At 36.8% G+C, this 25,931-nt stretch overlaps 1 protein-coding gene across 1 annotated transcript in view; it reads right to left on the bottom strand.

Moving 5' to 3' along the window:
* Positions 1 to 25,912, bottom strand: part of PDE7A (phosphodiesterase 7A) — a 137,465-nt gene extending 111,553 nt beyond the window's left edge. The window contains exon 1 of the mRNA XM_004372558.2: positions 25,738 to 25,912. Within this exon, the coding sequence (XP_004372615.1) occupies positions 25,738 to 25,875 (138 nt within the window). The 5' untranslated portion in view covers positions 25,876 to 25,912. The remainder of the gene's footprint in view (positions 1 to 25,737) is intronic.
* Positions 25,913 to 25,931: the final 19 nt, after the last annotated feature.

Genomic DNA, 25,931 nt, shown 5'->3' with positions numbered 1-25,931 from the left:
TATCTTTGGCTATGTATATTTTCACCAAAAAAAAAAAAGGTCAAGAAGGGAAAGGGTTGACATGTCGTGGGGTTGTTAACCAATGTCATAAAACAATGTGTACTGACTGTTTAATGAGAAACTATTTATTCTGTAAACCTTCAACTGAAGTACAATAAAAAAAGGAAAAAAAAAATACTTCAAAAGCATTTAATATTCTTCTTTATTCCAGTACACCTTGAGATAAAATGCAGTTTCTCAAAAATCACATCTTCTAATTTAGAATTACTTCTAAACTGTCTTTCTTTTCCTGACTTTATCACGAAGACAAGCAGCTTTTTAAGACGCCTCAAAAATGTACTACTGGGTGAATAAAAGCAAGCTTTAGAATACTGTATACAGGATGGTATTACCTCTGTAAAACTTTCAGTACACCCACTTCTCACTTATCGACATGGTTAGGTTTCAATAACCAGGTCATTAAGCAAAAATCAGTATTGTGCAAAAATGGAGGATGACCACATCAGATCAGAAAATGGAAGATGACTACATCTTTACATAACTGCCAAATTACACTATTACATAACCACCAAACTACTGAGATTCATGGCCCAGCCAAGCTGACCCATAATCTTAACTATCACAGCCAGTGTTACTCTCACCTCGCACCTCAACGTTCGTTATTACCAGACATACATCATTAATGCGCAAAATAGTCAGATAGATTTTTTTTACTATTGTCGTAAATGCAAAATGTCAGATAATGAGATAGTAAGTCAGGAGTAGGTGTATACGGAACTCTATGTACTGTTTATGAAGACATGAGTCATAAAAGCATGAAAACATGGACATACACAAAATTCTTGACAGTGGCTATATCATGACAGAAAAGAAGGAATAAAGTTGGAGACAGGAACAGGACCATAGGGAACTGCAACTTCATCTGTAATGTTTTATTTCTATAAAACAAAGCAGAGATCAGGAACAGTTTAGTTTAGGTTTAAATTTAAAAAAGGAAAAAATTCTCTATTTCTTAATAAAGACAAATTCAGAATACCATATTTTTAAGCAAATAACATGTTGCTGTAAAAAAAATTAGCATAGCATGCTTATGAATATACCTTATGGGGGGGAGTAGCTGCCAAACAAACATAGAAGGTGCAAGTTATTTGCATAGAAATATGGCAGTGTTCCCTCCGGTGGGGGATGAAAGATGGAATCTGGGAGGAACATACAAGGGGTTTCAAAGATAATTGCAATGTTTTAATTATTAAGTGGAATACTGGGTAAATATAAAGTATTTCATAATAAACTACTCAAAATAACTGTGCTGGAAAAAATAACAGTCTCTCTGCCACTAATCCAAAACCAAAACCAAACCCATGCCATTGAGTCAATTCTGACTCATAACAACCCAACAGGACAGAGAAGAACTGCCCCATTGGGTTTCCACGGCTGTAATCTTTATGGAAGCAGACTGCCACATCTTCCTCCTGCGGAGTGGCTGGTGGGTTCAAACAGCCGACCTTACGGTTGGTAGTCGAGCACTTAATCACTGCACCACCAGGGCTCCTTATTCTCTGCTACTAGAGGTATTAAAAATTACGGATGTTGAGACCAGCCAAATCTGATAATTAGAATATCAAACTCTTTAAATGAAGTTATAATTTAACACATTGCTTCAGAGGTAATTGTCTAAACATGAAAGTGGTAAGAGAATTCATGAAAGAAAGGATATACAGGTAGTCTCCAACTTACGGGTTTCCGTTCCGACGACTACTCCGTCATAAGCTGGTACTAAGTAAGTCAAATACCACATTTGTTTTTTTTAGTTTTCATTATTATTGCCTTTTATTATCAGTATCTTTATAAATCTAATCTTTATTTGTATTTAGGGGTTGGAAACACGCCGTCTGAGCATGATAACATAAACTACACACTGCAACACTATATGCAGTATATTACCAACAATAAGATGTACAAAAAAACCAAGTGGATGGTTTTAAGTGCGGTGCATTGTAACTCGAATAGGTCGTAAGTTGGGGACTACAAATGTGACTAAGTGAAAATTTGAAAACTTCCAGATATCCCATTATGGACTGAATTATGTCCCCCCAAAATATGTGCTGTAAATCCTAACCCCTATACATGTGGTTATAACCCCATTTGGGAATGAGTTTTCTTTGTTATGTTAGGAGGCTATATCAGTGTGGGGTGTGTTTTAAGCCAATCACCTTTGAGATATAAAAAGAGCAGATTAGGCAGAGAAGCAAGCAGAGATGGGGGAAGATAGATATCACAGCACATAAACATCACCAGGGAACCAAGGAACAAGGACTTTCTCCCAGAGCCAACACAGAGTGAAAGCCTTCCCTGGGAGTCAGCACCCTGAATTCGGACTTGTAGCTTCTTAACTTGTGAGAAAATAAATTTCTGTTTGTTAAAGCTATTCACTAGTGGTATTTCTATAATAGCAGCGCTAGATAACTAAGAACCTCCTCTGCCCCCAAAAAAAGTTAATTAAAGGAAAAAGGACCAGAAAAAATGTTTAAGAAACATCAAAACAGATTAATATATTATGAAAAAAAGTTCTTACAGATCAATGTTTATAAAAAGTGACTAAGCCCTTTCTAAACAGATAAATGGGCAAAGAACAAGAGCAGTAATGTACAAAAGAGAAGCCACTACTAGCAATCAAACTTGACAAAAATGTTAAATCACATGGGTTAAATCACAATGGTTAACCACTTGGCTGCTGACTGAAAAGTTCAGTGGTTCAAATCCACCCAGTGGCTATGCGGGAGAAGACCTGGCGATCAGCTCCCATGAAGATTATAGCCTAGGAAACTGTATGGGGCAGTTCTACTCTGCCCTGTAGGGTCACTATGGGTAAAAATTTACTCAGCAACACATAACAACAACAAGCAAAGAAAATAAGAATTAATGCAATAAGGTACCCTTACATTAACAATAAAAGTAATAATGATGCCAAATGCACAGAAAGAGTGGGAAAACTAGTCACACAATATTGGTGACAGCAGTATGCTTTAGAAAAGTAACCTAGAAGTGTCTATCAAAATTCTATAAACATGCCCAAACTCTTTGGACCAGTAATCCCATTTCTATAAAAACCATCCTAAATGAATGAAAAAACAAAATGTTATATACATAAAATGGAATATTACCTAGCCATTAAGAGAAAGTAAATTCTGATATACCCTATATGACATGCATGAACTTTGAAACACGATGCTGAGTGAAATGTCTGACGCAAAATGACAAATATTACATGATCCCACTTACATAAAATAGCTAGATTAGGCAAATGCATAGAAACAAAAGTTTATTAGTGGTTACCAGGGGTTGGGGGAAAGGAAGATGGGGAATCATTGCTAAAAGGGTCCTGAGTTTCTGTTCAGATGGGTGAAAAACTTTTGGAAATGAACAGTGGTGACGGTAGCACAACATGATGGATGTGATTAATGTCACTTAAAATGGAAAACTTTTTTGTTATATATATTTTACCACAATAATTTTAAAAAATCCTAAGAAAATATTCCAAAATATGGAGAAAGCTGTGCATAGCATGTTCTTACAGTGTTTTTTTCTAAAAGGAAAATTTTAAAGCCATCTAAATAACCATAATATTAGATATTAGTTAAACTATGGTGGATACAGATGATGAATTATACAATCTTTAAAAGTTAAAATTACAAAAATTACTCCATTGTAAGCTTCTAATTCTTCTTTTAGAAAACAGTTGCTAAGACTAATTTACGTACTTGTGACAGACTATTAGTTGCCCCCTAAAATGGAGCAAGGCTCCATTATCTTGCCTCCCCTGTGGTAGGTATAGCCATGTGACTCAGTTCTCACCAATGAAATGTGAGCAGGAGAGACAGCACAACTCCTGCTCGCCTCCTCAATGGTAAACTGTCCCGAACTTCCTCTTTCTCCTCCCCACAGCCTGCAGTGTGGATTGGTAGTGACTCACAGACAACCATGACAAGTGGGTCTCTGGATTATTTACTTCATAGAACAGAAAGAATCACCTCATCAGCCTGTACCTATTTACAAGCTGTTACACGTTAGTAAAGTAAGATGTCATTTTAAAGGCTAACATTACAAATCCGTAATTTAAAAAGTACATTTTAAAATGTTACACAATTATATGTGTGGCGCACATAATGGCGGCCTGGTGCCCTGGTGGCACAGTGGTTAAGAGCTACGGCTACTAACCAAAAAGTTGGCAGTTCGAATCTACCAGCTGCTCCCTGGAAACCCTATGGGCAGTTCTACTCTGCCCTATTGGGTCACTATGAGTTGGAATCGACTTGACGGCAATGAGTTTGGTTTATGGTTTTATTACTGATCACAAGTACCTTAAAATATATAGATAGATAGATAAGGCAAATACATAAAAATAATAACATTATGATGGTGGGATTAGGAATAATTTTTTTTAAAAACTTTTGAAAATACTGTTAAATTACTTTGATAATTTTAAAAATTGAAACTGTTGAATTAAACTATCCAACATGGAATCCTCTGGCAATTGTTACAAATCCAGGGTGCTTAGTCTGCAATCTAGCTATTTGTGTTCTTTCTTTAATAAATGAAGAACTATCTACTCCTGTTCCTCTAGCTAGCAGCAGTAGCCAAATAAGACTGGCTCCATGTAAGTAAATAAGCCTTTTATACTTTGTAAATAGATGTCAGAAGAGACTCTGCAGCTAAAGTGAAAGGAAGAAATGATAAAGTAAAAGATCTGAACAGAATATTTCAAAGGGCAGCTAGAAAAGACAAAGTAAAGTATTATAATAAAATGTGCAAAGACCTGGAGTTAGAAAACAAAAAGGGAAGAACACGCTCAGCATTTCTCAAGCTAGAAGAACTGAAGAAAAAATTGTAGAATTCGAGTTGCAATGTTGAAGGATTCTATGGGCAAAAAATTGAACAACGCAGGAAGCATCAAAAGAAGATGAAAGGAATACACAGAGTCACTATACTAAAAAAACTGGTCGATGTTCAGCCGTTTCAGGAGGTACCATATGATCAAGAACCAAAAGTAGTGAAGGCAGAAGCCCAAGCTGCACTGAAGGCACTGGCGAAAAACAAGGCTCCAGGAATTGACAGAATACCAACTGAGACGTTGCAACAAATGGGTGCAGTACTGAAGGCACTCACTCATCTAGGCCAGGAAATTTGGAGGACAGCTGCCAGGCCAATCTACTGGAAGAGATCCATATTTGTGCCCATTCCAAAGAAAGGTGATACTACATAATGCAGAAATTAAAGAACAATATCATTAACATCACGCACAAATGAAATTTTGCTGAAGATCATTCAAAATGGTTACCTGTGTTTTATTGACTATGCAAAAGCATTCAACTGTGTGGATCATAACAAATTATGGATAACGCTGCAAAGAATGGAATTCCAGAACACTTAATTGTGCTCATGCAGAACCTCTAGGTAGGCCAAGAGGCAGTGGTTTGAACAGAACAAGGGAATAATGGGTAGTTTAAAATCAGGAAAAGTGTGCATCAGGGTGATATTCCTTCACCATATTTATTCTATCTGTATGCTGAGTAAATAATCCAAGAAACTGGATTATATGAAGAAGAATGTGGTATCAGGATTGGAGGAAGACTCATTAACAACCTGCAATATGCAGGACACAACCTTACTTGCTAAGAGGACTTGAAGCATTTACTGATGAAGATCGAAGACTATAGCCTTCAGTAAGGATTACAGTTTAACATAAAGAAAACAAAAATCATCACAACTGGACCCATAAGCAACATCATGATAAACAGAGAAAAGACTGAAGTTGTCGAGCATTTCATTTTACTTAGATCCACAATCAACGCCCATGGAAGCAGCAATCAAGAAATCAAAAGGTGCACTGCACTGGGCAAATGTGCTGTAAAAGACCTCTTTAAAATGTTAAGAAGCAAAGCTGTCACTTTGAGGACTAAGATTCCCTGGCCCAAGCCATGATGTTTTCAATCACCTCATACACATGCCAGAGCTTAACAATGAATAAGGAAGACAGAAGAAGAATTGATGCCTTTAAATTATGGTTTTGGCAAAGCACATTGAATATACCATGGACTGCCAGAAGAACAAACAAATCTGTCTTGGAAGAAGTACAGCCAGAATGCTCCTTAGAAGGAGGATGGCGAGATTTTGTGTCATGTACTTTGGACATGGTATCAGGAGGGACCAGTCCCTGGAGAAAGACATCACGCTTGGTAAATTAGAGGCTCATCAAAAAAGAGGAAGACCCTCAACAAGATGGACCGATACAGTGGCTGCAACAATGGGCTGAAACATAGCAACGATTATTAGGATGGCACAGGACCTTCTGCTGTACATAGGATCACTATGAGTCTGAACCAACTCAATACCACCTAACACTTTGTAAGTAATAAAAAAGTTTTTTTTTTTTTTTTTTACTCTTTTATACTTGTTAAAGAAAAGAGACCCTAAAAGCAAGAGAATATATCAGAACCTGACCCAACAAGAAGCTTGATGCCTTTTCTCACTCAGCAACTTCCCTCATTCTAAAACTCTGAGAAATTATGAGAGCTAGCCCCACTGTGAAAAACATAGCTTCTTATAAAACAGCAATTTCAGGTCAATTATCATCCCCCCAAATAGAGAAACAAAAATAATCTAGCCCAAAGAAAGCAAAATAGAGCTGTTAAAAACTCTGTTGTTTTCTCATATTTGAAACTACATTATCTCCCTAAAAATACAATTTATACAGTATCTTGATCCAAGCCTCCTAGTGATTAAATTCAAAACTTGAATAGATGTGCAGAACCCCTCACATCTATGAATTTGTCTAATTATAGGAAAAGGAGGTGCCCTGATTCCCTATAATAAGATGTACCATTAAAAAGTCATTTCTAGAGCTGTGTTATCCAATGAGAGAATCACTGGGCACATGTGGCTATAGAACACATGAAATCGAAATATACTGTAACTGTAAAATACACACTCAATTTTGAAGACTTAGTACCCCCCAAAAAATGTAAAATATCATTAATCTTTTAAAATATTGATTATGTTAAATTAATATTTTGAATATAATGCATTAAGTAAAATATATGAAATTAATTTCATTGGTTTCAGCTTTTTAAAATGTGGCTACAGAAGTCTGATGTCTACCTCCATCCTTCTATGTTGCAAACAGAGGGTAGTGACCTGCTGTTATGTCACACAGGGTACTGAAGACAAGGGCTGCCTACAGCCACCTGGTTACTCGACAGCAGAGCCCAACTTATGACAACCAAGGACCCAGGAAAAATCAGGACTTTTTATAAATTCCTTAAGGGTTGGGAACCTCTCATTCTGACCATGTCATCCACTAGTTTTATATGAAGGAATTTGAATAGTATTAACTTACAAGGCTCTCCAGAAATCTTTTAGTCATCACTGTAAGAATCAATTGGGTCCATCTCGAGACAGCGTACGATACTGTAACACAGAAATGACTTGACACCATCATAGGCTATGTGGCAGCACTGTATGAAGAGGAAAGAGGGACTGGGTAGAGCAGAAAGCTGGATTCTCAGTAGGACTGTGTCACTGACAGGGCTTAAGAAAGGTTTGTTGTGCGTTTTACATTTGCTGAATATCTACTTTGTACCTAGCACTGGGCTGCACAGAGCAAAATAAAGTGTCCACTCCTCAGGAGCTCATAGTCTAATAAAAGATATTGAAGTCAGGACAGATCAGAGTACAAGATCAACCATTTTAAGAGTGAGTCCTGGGCTATAACCTTAAGGACTAAAATCAAAGCTGGTTAATAAAGGCATATGAATCAGGTGACGAAAAGCTGAGGCTGACTGGACTCAGGAAGCAAGGAAAGTTGTAAATAAATGGGAATCCAGGCATTCTAGGGGTATGATGAATGGACTCCAAGAACTCTTTGAGATGTTACATACATTTCTGAATGTATTTTTTTTTTTTTTAATGAAAGTCCATAGCACATAGCATCCAAAAGATTTTGAGGCAGTGGTCTCCAAACTTTTAATGTATTTATAAATTATATATACGTATTATTATGTACTCTGGAGCCCTGGTGGCACAGTGGTAGAGTATGGCTGCTAACCAAAAGGTCGGCAGTTTGAATCCACCAGCCACTCCTTGGAAACCTTATGGGGCAGTTATACTCTGTCGTATGAGGTCGCTATGACTCGACGTAAACAGGTATGGTTTTTTTGGTTTTTGTATTATGCACTCTATGTAACAAATATAAAATTAAAGTTTAAAAAATGATAAGGTTAACAATAAATATAAATAGATGTCCTACTATTTTCCTATCTTAATGGATGTTCTTGCATAGGTCACTTGAATCCTGCTGTAACGTGTCCTAACATTAAAAGAAAGCAATTAAAAAGCACTGCTGATGAGGAAAAAGGGTGGAGAACCTCTACAAAGTTATCAGAACTACACTTCAAATGAAAACAGGCAAAGGCCAACAATAAAAATCCTTCAGGTCGGTTTCAGAAAACTTTTCTCTGAAAATGAATTGGAAGCATTTTCATTATGAGACAGGAAAAAAATGAAACTAGAATGTTGGCTCTACACATTTCAGTAATCTATGTTGATGGAGAACACAGGTTACCTGAAATGTGTAGAGCCAACACTGCAGTTTCATTTTTTTCCTGTCTCATAATGGTGGCGTAGTGGTTAAGTGCTATGGCTGCTAACCAGAAGGTCAGCAGTTCAGATTTACCAGGCGCTCCCTGGAAACGCTATGGGGCAGTTCTGCTTTGTCCTATAGGGTCACTGTGAGTCAGAATCGACTCGATGGCAACTGGTTTGGTTTTCTGGTTTTACGTTCTGCATTTATCTTCAAATTGTTCTCTTCTACATCAATATTATAAGCTAGTAAAACTCCTTCAAAATGTAAGATATAAATTCTCTTTACAAATAAAAATTTTAGAAAAGCTGTCTATATAAAATGGGTCCTGTTTTCCATTTTCCTTACTATAAAATTGGAGGTATTATCACAAAATTAAAAATATTTGCTTCAGGGGAGCAATGGTGTGCCAACTGCTTTAACGTGAGGTACTTCTGTTGTACAGCTCTCACTCACTCATTCTTTTTTTTTTTTTTTTGACTTTTTTTTTATTGTATTTCAGGTGAAGGCTTATAGAACAAACAGTTTCTCATGAAATAGTACACATATTGTTTATGACATTGGTTAACAACCCCACAACATGTCAACCCTCTCCCTTCTCAACTTTTTTATTTTGGTGAAAATATACATAGCCAAAGATACACCATTTCAAAAATTTCTACATGCACAGTTCAGTGACATCGATTATGTTCTTCCAGTTGTGCTGCTGTTCTCACTTTAGATGAAGGTTTACAGAACAAAATAGTTTCTCATTAAACAGTTAGTACACGTTGCCCTATGACAATGGTTAACAACCCTACTACATGTCAACACTGTCACTCAACCTTGGGTTCCCTATCACTAGCTTTCCTGTCCCCTACTGCCTTCTAGTCCTTGTCTCTGGACCACTGTGCCTCATTAGTCCTGTTTTGTTTTATGGGGCTGTCCAATCCCCGGCTGAACGGTAAACCTCGGAAGTGACTTCACCACTGAGCTAAAAGGGTGTCGGGGGCAATACTCTCGGGGTTTCTCCAGTCTCTTTCAGGCCAGTAAATCTGGTCTTTTTTTAGTGAGTTAGAATTTTGTTATACATCCTTCTCCAGCTCTGTCCAGAACCCTCTGTTGTGATCCTGGTCAGAGCAGTCAGTGGTGGTAGCCGGGCACCATCTAGCTGTACTGGACTCAGTCTGGTGGAGGCCTTAGTAGCTGTGGTCCATTTCACTCATTCATTCTTGATACACTTTAACAAGCATGAAATAAATTTTTCCTCCAATTCCACATTCTCAGTTCTAGAAAAATATTTATCCTTTACCCTTCCTTTTACTGAATATTAAAAATAGAATAGCCAATAATACAATATATTTAAAATAATTTTTTTTTTATTAAATCAGTATGTTGAAGATGAGAAGTTTACATGTAGAAGAATTTGAAATATTGAAAACTTTTTATTAATAATAATCTTACACCCACGGTTACATCATTAAATAAACTTAAGACTGACTAGATAAAAGTTTAACACTATGGAACCATCATTTTATTAAAAAGCAGGAAAAAAATTGGACGTTTGCCACATGAATAAAATGTTGATTATTATGAAATAATTCAAAACCTGCTTTAAAAAAGTATCAAGTTGCCAACAGAAAAATAGGCAAATAGATATTTCATACAAAACAGATAGTAGACAATAATAATAAACATGTAACAGAGGTTTAGGATCAAAAAAATCCATGAAACGGAAACTAAAATTACTAGCAAGGCATGAAAAGGCACTCACGCGGCTCGTGGAAATATAAGTTAGTATCACCTTTCTGTAAAGAAATTTGACAATATGCTTTGATCTATAATTCCACTAGGAAATGATTTTAAAATTCAGAGATTTATGTATGAAAGTGGCCATCACAGTATTTTATTTATGTATAGAAAAAATATTGAAAGAAAATGTTCTAAAATGTTAATATCTTTGGGTGTGAGGATTATGGGTGATGTTTACTTTCTTCCTTCTATTTTTTCTCTATATTCCAGTTATTTTATAACAAGCACACACTAAGTTTAGTCAGAAAAAAAGCAAAAGTTTTTATAGATCCTTTTAACAAATGTCACCCAGTTCTTCTTATAGAAACAATTATATAGTGTTTGCTATTTCTATTTCAAATGGACAAGGCCCTATTCTAATTCTGGATTTATACCTCCCACTCAACACTAACACCAGCCCCCACACCAGCACCACAGAGAAGAACTCTAGGCAGCGATCAAATCCTAGAAACACCACTTACAGCCATATTACTCTGAGCAACTTACTTTTCTAAACCTCAATGAATTCTTAAATAAGACTTCCATATGTCTAGAAATTAAGATAGCTCCAATTCCACAGATGGCAGTTCAGAAAGGATATAAAAATGAAGGTGGGTTGTTTTTTGTTTTTTGTTTTTTGTTTTTTGCGGGGGGGTGGGGAGGAAGGGGTGACATTATAAAATGAAATTTTAAGAATACAATTTCAGATTCATCCCAAAGAGAGTTATAGGGACATGTGATCTGATGTGATAAGCATGAGACTAAAAGGTAAGTTTCCTTCATTGTTCTATATTGAACATTTACTATGTGTTGTACACTTGGGACACAGTAGTGAATAAGGTCCTGGATCCATTTCCTGGACCATATATTCTATGGTGGCAGAGGTGGGGGGTAGAGGCCAGGCAGAGACAAACAGGTCAAGTTACTGGTATGCACTATAAATAGAACAGTGTTAATGGAATAGATGGGGGGTGCTATTTTAAAATACGGTGATCTAGTGGGTTCCTCTGCAAAAATTGGGCTGAGACTTGAATGACAAGGAGCCAAAGGAAGACCTTGAGTCTGAAGGAGGAACAAGCGCAAAGCCAAAGATGGGAATAAACCTGGCATGTTCACAGACAGCAAGGCCATCGTGAAAGGAGATGAAATTAAAAAGGTAGTAGGGATCGGATTACACGGGGTCGTATCTCGATAAGGAGTTTGGATCTTAACTATGATGAGAACCCACTGATGTTTTCAGTGGAGCCAAGACCAACTGCATTACAATTACTTCGACTAATCTGTGGAACTCTAATGGCAGGAGACTACTGCAGCAGATCAAACAAGAGCTGGTCATGGCTTGGACTAGGATAGGTAGCACCAGAGGTGCAAGAATAAAGTACAATTCACAAGGAACTTGATTTCAGCTCTATCTTTCAAACCAAGTTCAAAGATCTCTCTTTGTAAAAATTTCCCTGGTTCTCCCAGCTCCAGGCAGAGCAGTGCCCCCACTAAACTTCACACACTATCCTAAGAACATGTATTAAGGTGTAGTGCAATTATGTATTTACAAGGCAGTTCTTCCCACTGGGCCAAACTCCAAGAATGAAGGCAGGAACAATGTGTTATTTATCTTGGTAACACATAGTAGAGTGCCTGGCACATAGAAAGTGCTCGGTAAATGTCTGCTCACTGAAAGAATAAACAAATCAATTTAAAACAAGCAAAGCCATTCAACACCACAATGGACTGCCTTGTAAAGTATTAATCTTCCCATTCCAATAATGTTTAAGCAAAGGCTGAACAGTCAAAATCAGGATGTTCAACTGGAAGGATTTCCATATTGCCTCTCTGGCTTCATTTTACTCATCTATATGGGATGTTCAGGAGAGACTGACTGCTACGGTCTTGTCTAACGTTAATGTTCTATGATTCTGGATCATAAATTTTCTTGAGAGTTTTTTACATTGTGTATATTTGGTATGGTTTATATGTGCACATGCATGTTATGCATATAAAGACCCTCAAATATCTGAATAAATGAAATTATAGCAGAAAGCTATTTATTGCTTCAGCTTTGAAATAGGCAAAACATTCTGTTTTATAGACTATCTACCACCACATTCACTTCAATTATCTTCATTTTCCATTAAAAGTGCAGTGTATGTATTCCCCATGTTAAAACACTTTTTAATAAACTACTGTGAACACCTATATTTGATCTGCACCAGGCACATTATAGCAGTGAATAATCCACTTGACTCACCTACCTGTACTTATTAAATTATTAACTAACCAGACCTCTACTTAAATAATAGGCTACCTAACAGGCACACAAGCCCTGGTGGCACAGTGGTTAAAAGCACAGCTGCTAACCAAAAGGTTGGCAGTTCAAACCCACCAGTTGCTCCTTGGAAACTCGCTGAGGCAGTTCTACTCTGTCCTACAGGGTCGCTATGAGTTGGAATCAACTAGACGGCCATGGGTTGGTTGGTTAATAGACAAAACATTTTTTTGTGTTTGTTTGTTTTAATGAAAAAGTTTCAAAAAACAGCTTTATTTCTCTGATTACGAAAATGTTACATTTTCATTGCTAAAAAAAATCATAAAAGTACAAAGTTAGTAAAAATTACCAGAAATCCCATTACCTAAAGATAGCCACTGTTAACATTGTAGTGAGCAACCTTCCAGGCTTGTAAGTATTTGCACATTTGCATTGTATTCACAAATACAAATGTTATGTTGAAATTTACATTAATAGACTCACACATGCCATTTTATAAGTAATTTTTTCCCAGTCAAATTTTTATGGACACTTTTCCATGAAAACTATGGATCTATGGCATTATTTTATTAGATACAGAACTTTCTGCTGAATTAAAATACCATAATTTAACCAATCCCCTACTAATGAACATTGAAATAATCTAAATGACTATCATTAAAAATGCTGCACTTATTACTTAAACTTTCACAATTACCCCTTCAGACAAATTCCAGAACTGTAGAGAGAAAGGATACTATTCACATTTAAAATTTTGATTAATACAGTATAAACCTGCAGTCCTCCCAAACAGCTGAATCAAATGACACTCCCACTCCATATATAATACTCATTTTCCTGCACCTTGCCAACACTGAGTTTTGTCAGTCTTTGCCAATATGAAAGCATTCCCTTCCCCAAAAATCTTTCATTTGCATTTCCTTTATTACTAGTGAAGTTGAATGTTTTTTCATACATTTGTATTTCTTCTTGGAACTGCTTAAGTCTGCTGCCAAACTTCTAGGGAGTAGTCTTATTTTTCTCACAGATTTGATTTGCATTGTCTTTGTTAAGCGTAAATAATCTTTTTCATTTTTTTTTAGAATAACTATTTTTTTCTTAAAATACATGTTCACTATAAAAAATACAAACAAAAAGCAAATGAAGTAAAAAATTACCAATAAATACACCACACATGATTCCATACTTGGTATACACATAAAAGGCTAATATTTTCCTAATGAAAATATTAGGAATATTAACTCTTTTCTCCCCAAGGGGAAAAAGGCTTCATTCTTAACTGTTAAAGAACAGGTGAGACAGGCCTTTCTTTATTAAAGTTATTCCTGTTAATTCAGATGAATCACATTTCAACAAATCAAGTTGTATCTCCCCACAAGCCCATTACACTTCCAGTAATGGTTTTGCTTTAACTCTGATTATGCTTTAATTAGAACGAAAACAGATATTTTCAGGATTGTGTTTGTCCTCTTTTTCAAATAATCACTGGTCTATAAATAGATGATTAGTTGTATTAAAGAAGACCTGCTACTCAAAGGAATTAATTCAAGACAAACTGCTATTTAAAGAAATCCTACAGATCAATCCTTTTGTACAGAAACAGGGAGTGCAGTGAGAAAAGCAATAGATTAAAAGTTGGAAGAATGAAGTTTAAAGCCCTCACTCACTCCTCCACTTTCTACTGTGTGATCTTGGACAAAGCACTTAATCATTCTGAGCCTCAGCTACCAAATGTTTTTACAATGTTAGAGATGAAATAGGTTATTTAGAAGATCTCTTTCAAGCATTAGTATTCTGATTCAATTCTCAAAGGCAGCCTACAGTCATGAAGTATGGAGACCCAGGACTAGGAGCAATCAAAAAACAGGAAGGAAAAAAAAAAAAAAAAGATGTAGAGGTCGTCTTTCTGTACAGCTATGAAGAATGGAGCCCTAGTGGCATAGTGGTTAAGAGCTCAGCTGCTAACCAAAAGGTTAAGTAGTTCAAATACACCCGCCGCTCCTTGAAACCCTCTGGGGCAGTTCTACTCTGTCCCATTGGGTCGCTGTTGAATTGGAATCAACTTGATAGCAACAGATTTGGTTTGGCTTTGATGAAGAACGGTAAAATACAGAAACGAGGTAATAACAAGGCGGAATAGAGTAAACCAGGCGTTTACAAACTGGGCTATACATACCCCCGAGAGTACACATGAACATGGGGAATTTCAAGGGAACAGATTTCTAAGTCTTCAATTTCCATATGTACAGTTTTCTAGAACCATTCTGCTGGTAAGGCACACCAATTCTCCTTTACTTCTTCCCCTATCAGTTACCCTTCCTAAAAGAAAACTATAACTCTCATACTTCCTAACACTTACTGTGGACAATATCCTGGGGTCTAACAAAATCTGGGAAGCCAAAAGGACAGTTCAAAATATTAGTGTTGAGAAAGTTAATTAAAGACTGAGTGTGAAATCCTTCAGAAGTCAGGGTGTTGCCGATTCTTGCTTCCAAGAAAATGGAAGAAGAACCAAATCCAGATGTTATCTAACAAAATATTAAAAATAACTGATTTTGAATCATTTTGTATTTTATACATAGAACTCAGAAGAACGGGTGGCACTGATAAAACACTTTTTGTTACCATCTACTAAATTCATATAAATGAGGTTTCTCAATACTTCTACTATTAAAGTAAAAAAGGAACAGAATCAAGGCAGAACTTGTCTTTTTTAATAAGAATATTTATAGATGAATGATTTTTTAAAAATTCAGCTTCAATCATGCCACTGAAAAAGCATTCTCAATAAAAATTTTATTTTTTATTTAATATTTGTTAAAATTTGTAATTTGCATGTGTTGCTGTGACCAACCATCTATTGAACATCATTGTATTTATAACTCGGTCCAGAATAAATTTAACACAGAGCCTTATGGGACACAGGAAATTTTAAGATTTTTAAAACTGTAATCGTTTTTTCGCAAAGGGCTCAGAAGAACTGCATGACACCGCTAAAACTAAAGCAGTTTTTATTCCCATCTACTAAGTTTGTGAATGAATGTACTTTTGTTGCAGAAAAGTAATGACAAGGTGACTGATAAAATGTTTCAAGTATAAAACATTAGGATAATAATATGTAAAGAAAGCAAAATGGAAAAAAGAGTTCAAAGAGAAAAAAGCATAAAATTTTTGACTTAAAATTAAGAGTTTGTTCATATATTTTTTAAAATGCATGCTGAAGAGTATCAAATCGTTAAGATTCCCTTGGATACGTTTGGAGCCCTGGTGGCACAGCCGTTAAGAGCTTGGCTGCTAACCAAAACGTCGTCAGTTTGAATCCACCAGGTGCTCCTTGGAAACCCTCTGGGGCAGCTCTACTCTGTGCTACAGGGTCACTATGAGTCAGAATCGACAGGACAGCAACGGGTTTGGTTTTTTGGTTTGGATACATTTAAAAATGTGATTCAAACAATATACCAGAAATGACATAATTTACAAATACTGAAACTTAGATGAACAATTTTAGATGTGTGTGGTTTTCTGTTTGATTGTTTTTCAAATTCTCTGAAGAGATATATGAGCAAAAATGTTTGAAAACTGCTGTAGTAAAAGGTCAGAATACACCATCAGTCCCCACCTTCCTCCTGAAATAATGCCTATTGAACATTCCCACTGGATGCTCTGGGCATTTCAACTCAACATATTCAAAGTAAACTTATTATCTACACCCCCTCAATCCCACATACACACACAAAACAAAATCTGCCTCCTCTTTCTATTTTATTTTTGATACTAGCTTCACGATATACCTGGTCTCACAAACTAAAAAAGTGGGAATCTTCTTTTACCTCCCAAATTAAATCAGTTCCTAGGACCTAACTCTAATATTTCTATCTCTATTCCTTCCATCACTGCCACTGTTCAAGATCTCTGCACCCGCTGTCATCAAACAGCTCTTCTGCAAAACAAGAAGTTTACTTAGTTTTACCTCCCAGCATCTCACATGAAGGAAAAACTGTACTTATCAGAACTATATACCTGTTATGCATATGAGTTACAAAGAATTATAATTACAGAATTATAGCATCACAAAATTGGAAGAAACCAGAAGAACAATCGACAATATCCTTATCCAAGTATCTTTCAAATGGTTGTCTCCAATTCACTGACTGGGAATTTATTATCTCTGAGGCAGCCCACTCTATCTGGACAGCTCTGCCAAAGATCTCAGCTCAAATAAAATTCATTTGACTTTTTCTTCCTAAATTGTCTTGTTAAAAAGGAAATTCATATTAATAGGATAACACGGGCAAAATTACAAAAAATTCTAAACTAAAAATTACTTATAATTCTACCATCCAGAGATAGCTACTGCTAGCATTTTGGGATGTTGCTATTGTGTGCTGTCAAATAGGTTCTGACTCACAGTGATCTTACAGGACAGAATACAACTACCCTATAGGGTTTGCTAGGCTGTAATCTTCACAGGAGCAGACTGTCAGGTCTTTTCTCCCATGAAGCTAGCTGTTGGTGGGTTTGAATAGCCAACCTTTTGGTTAGCAGTCAGGTGCTTTAACTATTGCACCACCATGGCTTCTTTTATTTTGGGATAGGTCTACCTTTTTTTCTTTTTTTGAAAGTATGCATGCTGTGTAACTATGCATATACCTATGTGATTTATTTTTAAACAAAAACTGGGATAATCTATAGGTACCCTAGGTTTTTTTGCTTGTTTTTCCATCTGCTTATGCTGTAATCATTCCTCATGCTATTATTCTTCAATTCTTCAAAGTATTTTCATAGTTATATAATATAGAAATAAATATTATATTTAGCCTTTTGTAATTTATGTCATTATATTACCTTCAAATTCTTAAAGCAGTTTAGTGGTTATATAATACAGAAATTATAAACACTATACTCCATAATTAAGAAATACTAGGATTTACTTACCCTTTTGTAATTACTTGTTTCTAATTTTTCACAATGATAAATAATATCCTTGAGTATTAATCCTCAAAATAAGAGTCCCAAAAGTAACTTATAAGGCAAAAATATTAATTTTCTAAGTATTAATTTCTAGATTCAATTGACAAATTACTTTTCAGAAAACTTTTAACAATTTATAATCCCATTAGCATTGCATAAATAAGCTTCTACCCATACATTCACTTTTTAAAAAATTTGCCAATCTGACAGCTGGAAAAAAAAAAATATTACATTCTTTTAGCATGCATTTCTTTGATTATAAGTGTGGTTAAACATACATTCTCCCTTTCTATTTCCCTACTGTTTCTACCTATTGGTTCTTGTTCTAACCTCTGAGGTAACATCCTTTTCTCATGTGGTAGAAGGAAGCAGAAGAGAATGCACGGGCTTCTGAGTCAGAATGCCCCATAGTTTAACCTGTTTCTACTACCTAGTTGTGTTACCTTGGACAGATGACACTTTTAAGTTTGTACCTTCTGTAAATTAGAGGTAAACCACTCACCTCAAATGCCTGACACAAAGTAGGGAACAGAGTATAGCAATGAAGAACAGACAACCAATCAAAATCTCTATTTAAATTCTCTTCTTCCTCTCATTCACACAGTAATCCTTCAAATACTGGAAGACAGCAGCGATCTATCGTCTCTCACCAACCCATCCCTCCTCTATTTCCTCCTATCCTGGTCCAAATGCTGAATCTTCTTTTCTCTAGACTAAACATCTCTAATTTCTTTAGTCATTTATCAAACAATGTGGTTTCAAATCCCCTTACACTCTGGCCATTCTCTTCAGGGTATGATTTATTTTAGGCATGTCCTCCTAAAATGCATCTAGAACAAAATACTCCAGGTGTGATTTGAAAAAACCAGAACGACAGGTTATAACCTCAAATAATCAGTCAAATTTGTTTTCCTTCTCCACATTCTATCCATGAGCCAACAAAATAAATAACATAAACCTAAAACTCTAACTATATTCCATGCACCTTCACAAAGAGGCAGGCCAAATTAAAAGCAAGGGTATGTGGAACCTGACAGGCTTGGGCTTGAACCCTGCCCTTAACTAAATTCCTGTGATGCCTCAGGCAAGTGATTTAACGTCTCTAAAAGCTCAGTTTCCTCCCTGGCAAAAATGGGAGTAATACCACTTACCTTACAGAGTTTTTGTAAAGATTAAAAACATCAGTTACTGTATCTGGCATGTCAGAGGTGCTCAATAAATGGATACAAATTACAATTATAACGGAAGCAAGACTACTGGCAATTTTATTAAGCACCATTTGCCAAGTACCTTATGTGGTCCTGAGCTAGTCTGAACTACTCAAAATTCCTAGTAGAAGAGTAGACTTTGTTGAAACTTAGTTATCCTATTAACAATTATTTTCTTCCCCAAATTCTGCCCTGCTTCCTTTTCTACTCCCTCTTTAGAAAACAAAGAGCCATCCTTACCAGCAGATGGAGACACAGAGCAGTGATCCAAAACTCCTACTCAAAGAAAATTATAAGCAGGAGATGCTCTTGAGATGAACCACAAAATCAGCGAGACAGGACCCTTAGGAAGGGAAACTGCCAGCAGCCAAAATAAATCCCTGCAAGCTTAGAACACTCATCTACAAGCCTAGATTTTGTTCCTTTCCTCAAATGCTGATCATAAGAACTTAAGCCTGAATGCAAACCTGCGTAAGTATCACTTGTTTGTAAATAACATTTTAAAAGGCATTTTTCGGCAACAACATAAAAATCAACAAACTCTATGTTGCTTTTAGGCAAGAACTGGTCATTTAAATGTGGAAGAGAATAAAACCCTATTATTTTCTCTCAATTCAAATTAATAAAATGTGAGCAATTCATAACCAGAATAAAGGAGTTCTGAACTCTTTAAACAATTCAAAATGGTTGAGAGTTTCTTGGGGTAGCCAAAGGGATTTAAGAATATCCAGATCTGAAAAGGCCTTCAGTCAAGAGACTTCTAACAAAACTGAAATATATTTTATATAAACACACCTACAAACATAAAAACACTGTGCTACACACAGTCTTCTGTACAAAAAAAAAACTGAATTCCTTAAGAAGATCTGCAAGCAATGAGGCTTCTTTACCATCTAAAATTACTAAGTTTTTTCAGTCCAATTAAATGACTATTAATGATTGGAGACAAAAATTTGAATTACGCTATGTCCACTTCCCCTTTCTTCACCTCTTCTCTTCCCAAACTTGTCCCTATGGCCATCCCCAGAAAAGAACCCAATTCTCTAAAGCTGTTCTAGTCCTTTTTGTATTTTAAAAAAAAAAAAAAAGTTAGAACTTACTCTGAAGTGTTAGCAGAAGTCTTATCAAACTGCCTCTGAAAGAACAAATGGCACCTTCCTTCTTTCCACCCAAAGTGAGTGCCCTAATCTTAACTCCTGACAAGGATTTAATATTTCACCTCTTGCAGGACATTTATGTTTTCAAAAAGAATCCTCAGTAGGCAGCACGTACAACTGATGGTACTCTAGGCACAGCAACAAAGCAGCAAAATTTGGGGTACATTCAAGGCTGTGACCTTTCAGAAGTAGATCGCCAGACCTGTCTGCAGAGTCACATCTCAGTAGGTTTGAACTGCTAACCTTTCAGCTAGTACTTGAGTGCTTAATCATTTACACCACCCAGGGGCCAATAGGTACATATGAAAACCTCTCAAACCACATTCTATACACTGTATGTTTTCCTGAAAACAACATATAAAACTAGCAATTTGAAAGCCCATTACTCAATCAGAACTACACTCCAAATACACTGTAAATTTACATTAATATTGTTTTGAGCACATATTTGAAATATAATATAAATAGACATTAGTTCCAAAGTGAAAGTTAAAACACGGTAGCATTAAATTTAAATCAAAGTATAATGCATTTCTGAAAACAGAAATGAAATCAAGGTCCCAATAAAAGAGGTGTTTTGACAGTGGGCAGGCAAGGTCTCAGGAACAGAACCACTCCCCTTGGGGTATCCCTCACCACTGTCCACAAGATGCTTTGTATCAGTTTCCAGGTTCTGTATAGAGATTTGTGAAGAGGCAACTACCACAGTAACAATAATTTGAAATGATACAAATTTACAAAGTAATGTTGGATATATAAGAGCCGTTGTAAACAAGCACAGGATATGCAAGTGAAATTTCATAAAAAGAGGAAACGCAAATAGTACCAAAACACACACGCACACACACACAAAAAAAGCATACATCCTTGTTTACTGCAAGTTCAAACTAAGGGCACCAGACCACATCTACTAAAGTAACCAAAAGTTTATAAAATAATATCCAATAGCATATGATAGGAGATAAAAAGGCTATAATCATGGTATTTATCTTGGTATTATAAAATGATAAAGACTTTTAGGAAAGCCAAAATAATGCTCTTACCTTTTTGCCCAAGCTAGTAATTTTATCCTAAAAACTTTATCAAACATGCATGAAGATATTAAAGGAAGCTTTACATACAACAGCAAAATCCTGGAAGTAACACAAATGTTTAACATTTGGAGAACAGATCAACATGAATTAAGTAAGACTAGTCACATCTGCTCTGTCCAATACAGTAGCCACTAGCCATATTAAAAAAAAAAAAAAAAAAAAAAAAAAAACCATTGCCATAGAGCCATAGAGCCAATTCTGACTCATAGCCATATATAGTTACTTAAATTAAAATTTTAACTATTTAGTCATACCAGCCCCATTTAAAGAGCTCACTATGCTATGTGTCACTAGTGACTATCATATTGGATACTGCAGAACACACTTCCTCATCACAGGAAGTTCTACTGGTCAGCAATGATCTACATGGGCCGTCCTCTCCCTACACTTACCCATTCATCTAGAAACATCTATTTAACCCTCAGGCTTTAGCCTAAGCCTCAACTACTAGGTGAGGCTTTCCCTGATTTATCCAGGAAACTTAGGCATTCCTTCCTTATATTCTCATTACACCGTGGTAACTCCAATACAGTAATTATACCATATATAATCATACCATTTTTCTCACCACAAACCTGTAAGCTTCTTGAAAGAGGAACCAACTTTTATCCAAGGGGCTCTGACCTGCTCTGGCACATATAGGACCTTGACAATTTGTCATATACTAAGTGAAACACTGTTGACGACAAGAGAGAATGTACACTTATGACTACAGTTGAAAATGTGTATATATAAGGAAAGCAATGCATATAAAGGAAATTTTGGCTAGGTTGGCAGAGTTACTTGTGATTTTTTTTTTTTTAACTACTAGTTCTTTACAGTGTAGAAAAGGAAAGATGTCACCTTGAGGACTAAGGTGTGCCTGACTCGAGCCATGGTATCTTCAATCGCTTCATATGCATGCAAAAGCTGGACAATGAATAAGGAAGACCGAAGAAGAACTGACTCTGAATTGCGGTGTTGGCAAAGAATACTGAATACGCCACGGACTGCCAAAAGAATGAACAAATCTGTCTTGGAAGAAGCACAACCAGAAGGCTCCTTAGAAGCAAGGATGTCGAGACTACATCTCACTTCCTTTGGACATGTTATCAGGAGGGATCAGACCCTGGAGAAGGACATCATGCTTGGTAAAGTAGAGGGTCAGCAAAAAAGAGGAAAACCCTCAACGAGATGGACTGACACAGGGGTTCCAACAATGGGCTCAAGTATTAACAACAACTGTGAGGGTGACAGGACCAGGCAGTGTTTCATTCTGTTGTCCACAGCGTTGCTATGAGTCGGAGCCAACTCGACGGCACCTAACAACTACAAATTCTAAACACTAACTCAACTTTCATATTTACTGAGTACCTACCTATGTATGCAAAGCACCATGGTGAACAAGACTAACAATTTCTGCCTTCACAATATTTTTTTCCAAATAAAAACTTTCTTCTGCAAGACAAATTTTGAAACTCAACTATCAATAAGAGATATCCCAAAACGGGAAAAATAGACTGCTTGTATTATCCTTATTACTCAACTCAACTCATATTAACTATACGAAAAAGTACTACACGGCCTGTTTTTTTTTTTAAGTTAATATTTCATTTATTTGGCATCCTTGGGGGAGCTAGCGTTCCACATAAATGAATTTTCCAGGTAATGCAAACTTGTCCATTTAGGCATCAACAATGAAACTGTTTGGCATGGGTATCTTTAAAAAAGAAAAAAGTACACATCTTTCAACTTTTAAGCATACTCTATTAAACAGTATCTTGACTTAATATTGTGTTGTACAACATTCAAGCCTTTTGTAAACTAAATGTCCCCACAATGCCTTTTTTAAAACGGCTGGCTTTGAAGAGTTTTTCTTTCTGATCCCTGGCTTCTACTGTGTTAGCTGTCAACTTTTGGTGATATCAGTGTGAGCTTGACTCTGGCTGCCTCCCATCCCCCTTCAAATTTGCTGCTATTTGGAAAACAAACGTGTCAGAATTTGTTTAAAACACAGAGGCTTGAAACGATCTCCAAATCTATTCTTAAGATTCTTTTCTGCTTTTTTCCTAGATCTGTTACAGTCTGCACCTACAAGTTCCAAACCAAGTTCTGGATAAATGAGTTACTGCTGTTCTACTTGAGCTGTTCTACTTGGTGGAAGTCCCTGCATTGTTTTCATGCTTAGAATTGATGCTCAGACAGATAATTTCATTACCTATTCACTTATTCAACAAATATTTACTAAGTACCTACTATGAGCAAGACTCCTAGACCATAGCGAAAGCAAAGAATTGAAAAGACTGTTGGTTTGAACATACTTTAAAATAGAGAAAAATCTAAGTAATAAAAATAACTGTTCTGCTTAATGCCTAAAAAAAGTTTAAGTCTTTTGAATGAAACTACAAAACAATCTAAACTTCTTATAATTTCTGCACTTTTAAGCTTAAACCAAACCAAAAACCCACTGTCATCGAGTTGATTATCAACTCACAGCAACCCTATAGGACAGAGTAGAACCCACAGGGCTTCCAAAGCTGCAAATCTTTAGAGAAGCAGAATCCCACATCTTTCTCTCGCGGAGCAGCTGGGGGTTTGAACCACCGATCTTTCGGTTAGCAGTCGAGCACATTAACCACTGTGTCACCACACTTAGGAACTGAAAATCCAAAGGTAAAGAAAGCTTTTGATTTAATCAAACATTTATTTTATACAGCTCTGAATAAGATTCTACAATTTTCTACCTCCTTTCTTTGCATTACAAATTCCCATTTGGCACTCAACAAATCAGTATCAACACATGCCTTATTATAAAATGAAACTCAAAGTCTTGATCATGACAAATATACCCCATCTCAGCATTACAGTAAGTTTCCCATCATTTTTATGTTGAGCAATGTTGATTAGAAAAAAAAGAGTTAATTCAGGAAACTTTCCATCTGAATTTCCAGAAGTTCCTTCTACTTCACTTTGGGATTTAGAAACTTTAAAAAAAGACCTTGAGTTAATAAAATATGATGTAACTCTTAATATTTGCTTTTTCTGCCATAATCATATTTTTAAAATTCCATTACCCATTTAAGTGAAGGCTAGGAAATAAGTCAAGAAGGACTGGGGATTAAAACTGTTCTCTGTGGATTAATTAAGACATCAGGTAAAATCTCTGGCATCAACCTTACTTGTTTCAATTCCCTTGGAATCTCCCCTTTCATTCATGTTCTCCTCAGGGAGCACAAGTACCTTTATTCATACTTTATAATTTTATAAATGATCAGTGATTGCCTTATTATGTAGCCTGAACTGGAAATGGGTATTAGTCATGCACCTGCTGATCTGCGGAAGTAAAATATTTAGAAGTGAAGAAAAGTTACTACCGTTAGTAACCTTTGATTACTAGCGTTAAAAACCTTTGATTACTACTGTTAAAAAAAAACCTCTTTCAGAAGTGTATTAATATCTCTTAAACATTAGTTTTGGAACTGAAAATGCTTTAGGTAGTAATATTAAGGCAGGTCCCGGATCTAATTTTCAAAATAAATAACAATATTATTTAAAATTGTATTTAATATTACAGCAATTTTTCCGAGCCTGCTCTGACTTCATGAGCATACCACTTTGTGCTTTGAATGAAGCTTTATTTTAAATAAAAAGGATTCAGACAGAAACCCAAATATAGGCTCCTTCTCTCTACAACTTAAAGAAACAAATGACAACTATTTACGGGGCACCTATCATAAGCAAAACCTCTAACCAGGTGCTGTCCCAAAAAAAAAGGATCCAGTTCAAGATGTTTACAACAAAAGATTATATTAACCGATATGAAAAAAAATACATGAATAAAAACTGATCATGACATGTAACATTCTGCAGCTGAAAGGACACTCAGTTCAGATGTACACAGTAAGATTCTTTTTGCCTCCCTATTTTAAAGCTGGCATTCAAAAGCAGCCAGAACTAAGGAATCGGGCCAAAAGCACCACCGTAGGAAAGGAAAAAAAACAAATTTTCTGGAGCAACTGGTATTGGACCATTCAAAACAATGTCTTCCTGTGAGCGGTCATCAGTAATTTCTCTCCTAAAATCTTATCAAATTAAAAACAAAACTGATTCTCGGCTACCAACTTTGCGGAAACAAGCTCCAGGGAAGCACTCCCCGTACTTGTTTCTCTGATACCGCTTACAGCCCATCCCACAAAAACCGAGGGGTCAGGAGAAGACTGCAGCGGGGCATCTAGGCCTATTGTCCCGGGAGCTGCAGGACCGTCCGAGCACCGCGAGGCGCGCGGGAGATGGGAGAGGCGAGGCGCGAGCGGTGGACAGGTGTGCCCGAGGGCCACGGCCAAGGAAGAGGGGCCCAAGGTAGATGGCGAGTAAGGGCAGAAAACTGTCATTCTGTGAGGCTCAAGCCGCTGGGAGCGGAGGGTGACGGGCCTGGGAAGGGTCTGAGGAGGCCAGGGGACTTAGGGTGGACCGCCGCGAGGAAAAAAGGGTGTCGAATCGAAGGAGCAACCTAGAAATCCCCAAACAATGGGCAATTCTGGGTCTGGGGTGAACAAGCGAGAACAAGGGGCGTCACAAAGGTGAAGCCAGGTGGGCAGAAGGAAACAAAAGAGAAGCCCCCAAGTGTGGGCCCCGGCCGCGGCGGCGGGGCGATTACCTGTGAGAGCTGCCGGGGATTGGGGCAGCCGAAGAGCGCCGAGCTGGAGCTGAAGCTGATGGCTCCTCGGCGGCTGAGGACGTGCTGGGGGACCGGCCTGTCCAGGGGCAACACCGGCAGCTGGTAACATACTTCCATTGAATACGCCCGCCCTGCCCCCGCGCGGCGCCCGCCCTGCCGCGGCCGCCGGCCCC

The sequence above is a fragment of the Trichechus manatus genome, unplaced genomic scaffold (assembly GCF_000243295.1).
Source record: "Trichechus manatus latirostris isolate Lorelei unplaced genomic scaffold, TriManLat1.0 scaffold00018, whole genome shotgun sequence".
NCBI classification, from domain to species: domain Eukaryota; kingdom Metazoa; phylum Chordata; class Mammalia; order Sirenia; family Trichechidae; genus Trichechus; species Trichechus manatus.
The sequence above is the reverse complement of the archived record's forward strand: the minus strand, read 5'-3'. Positions and strand labels throughout refer to the sequence as shown.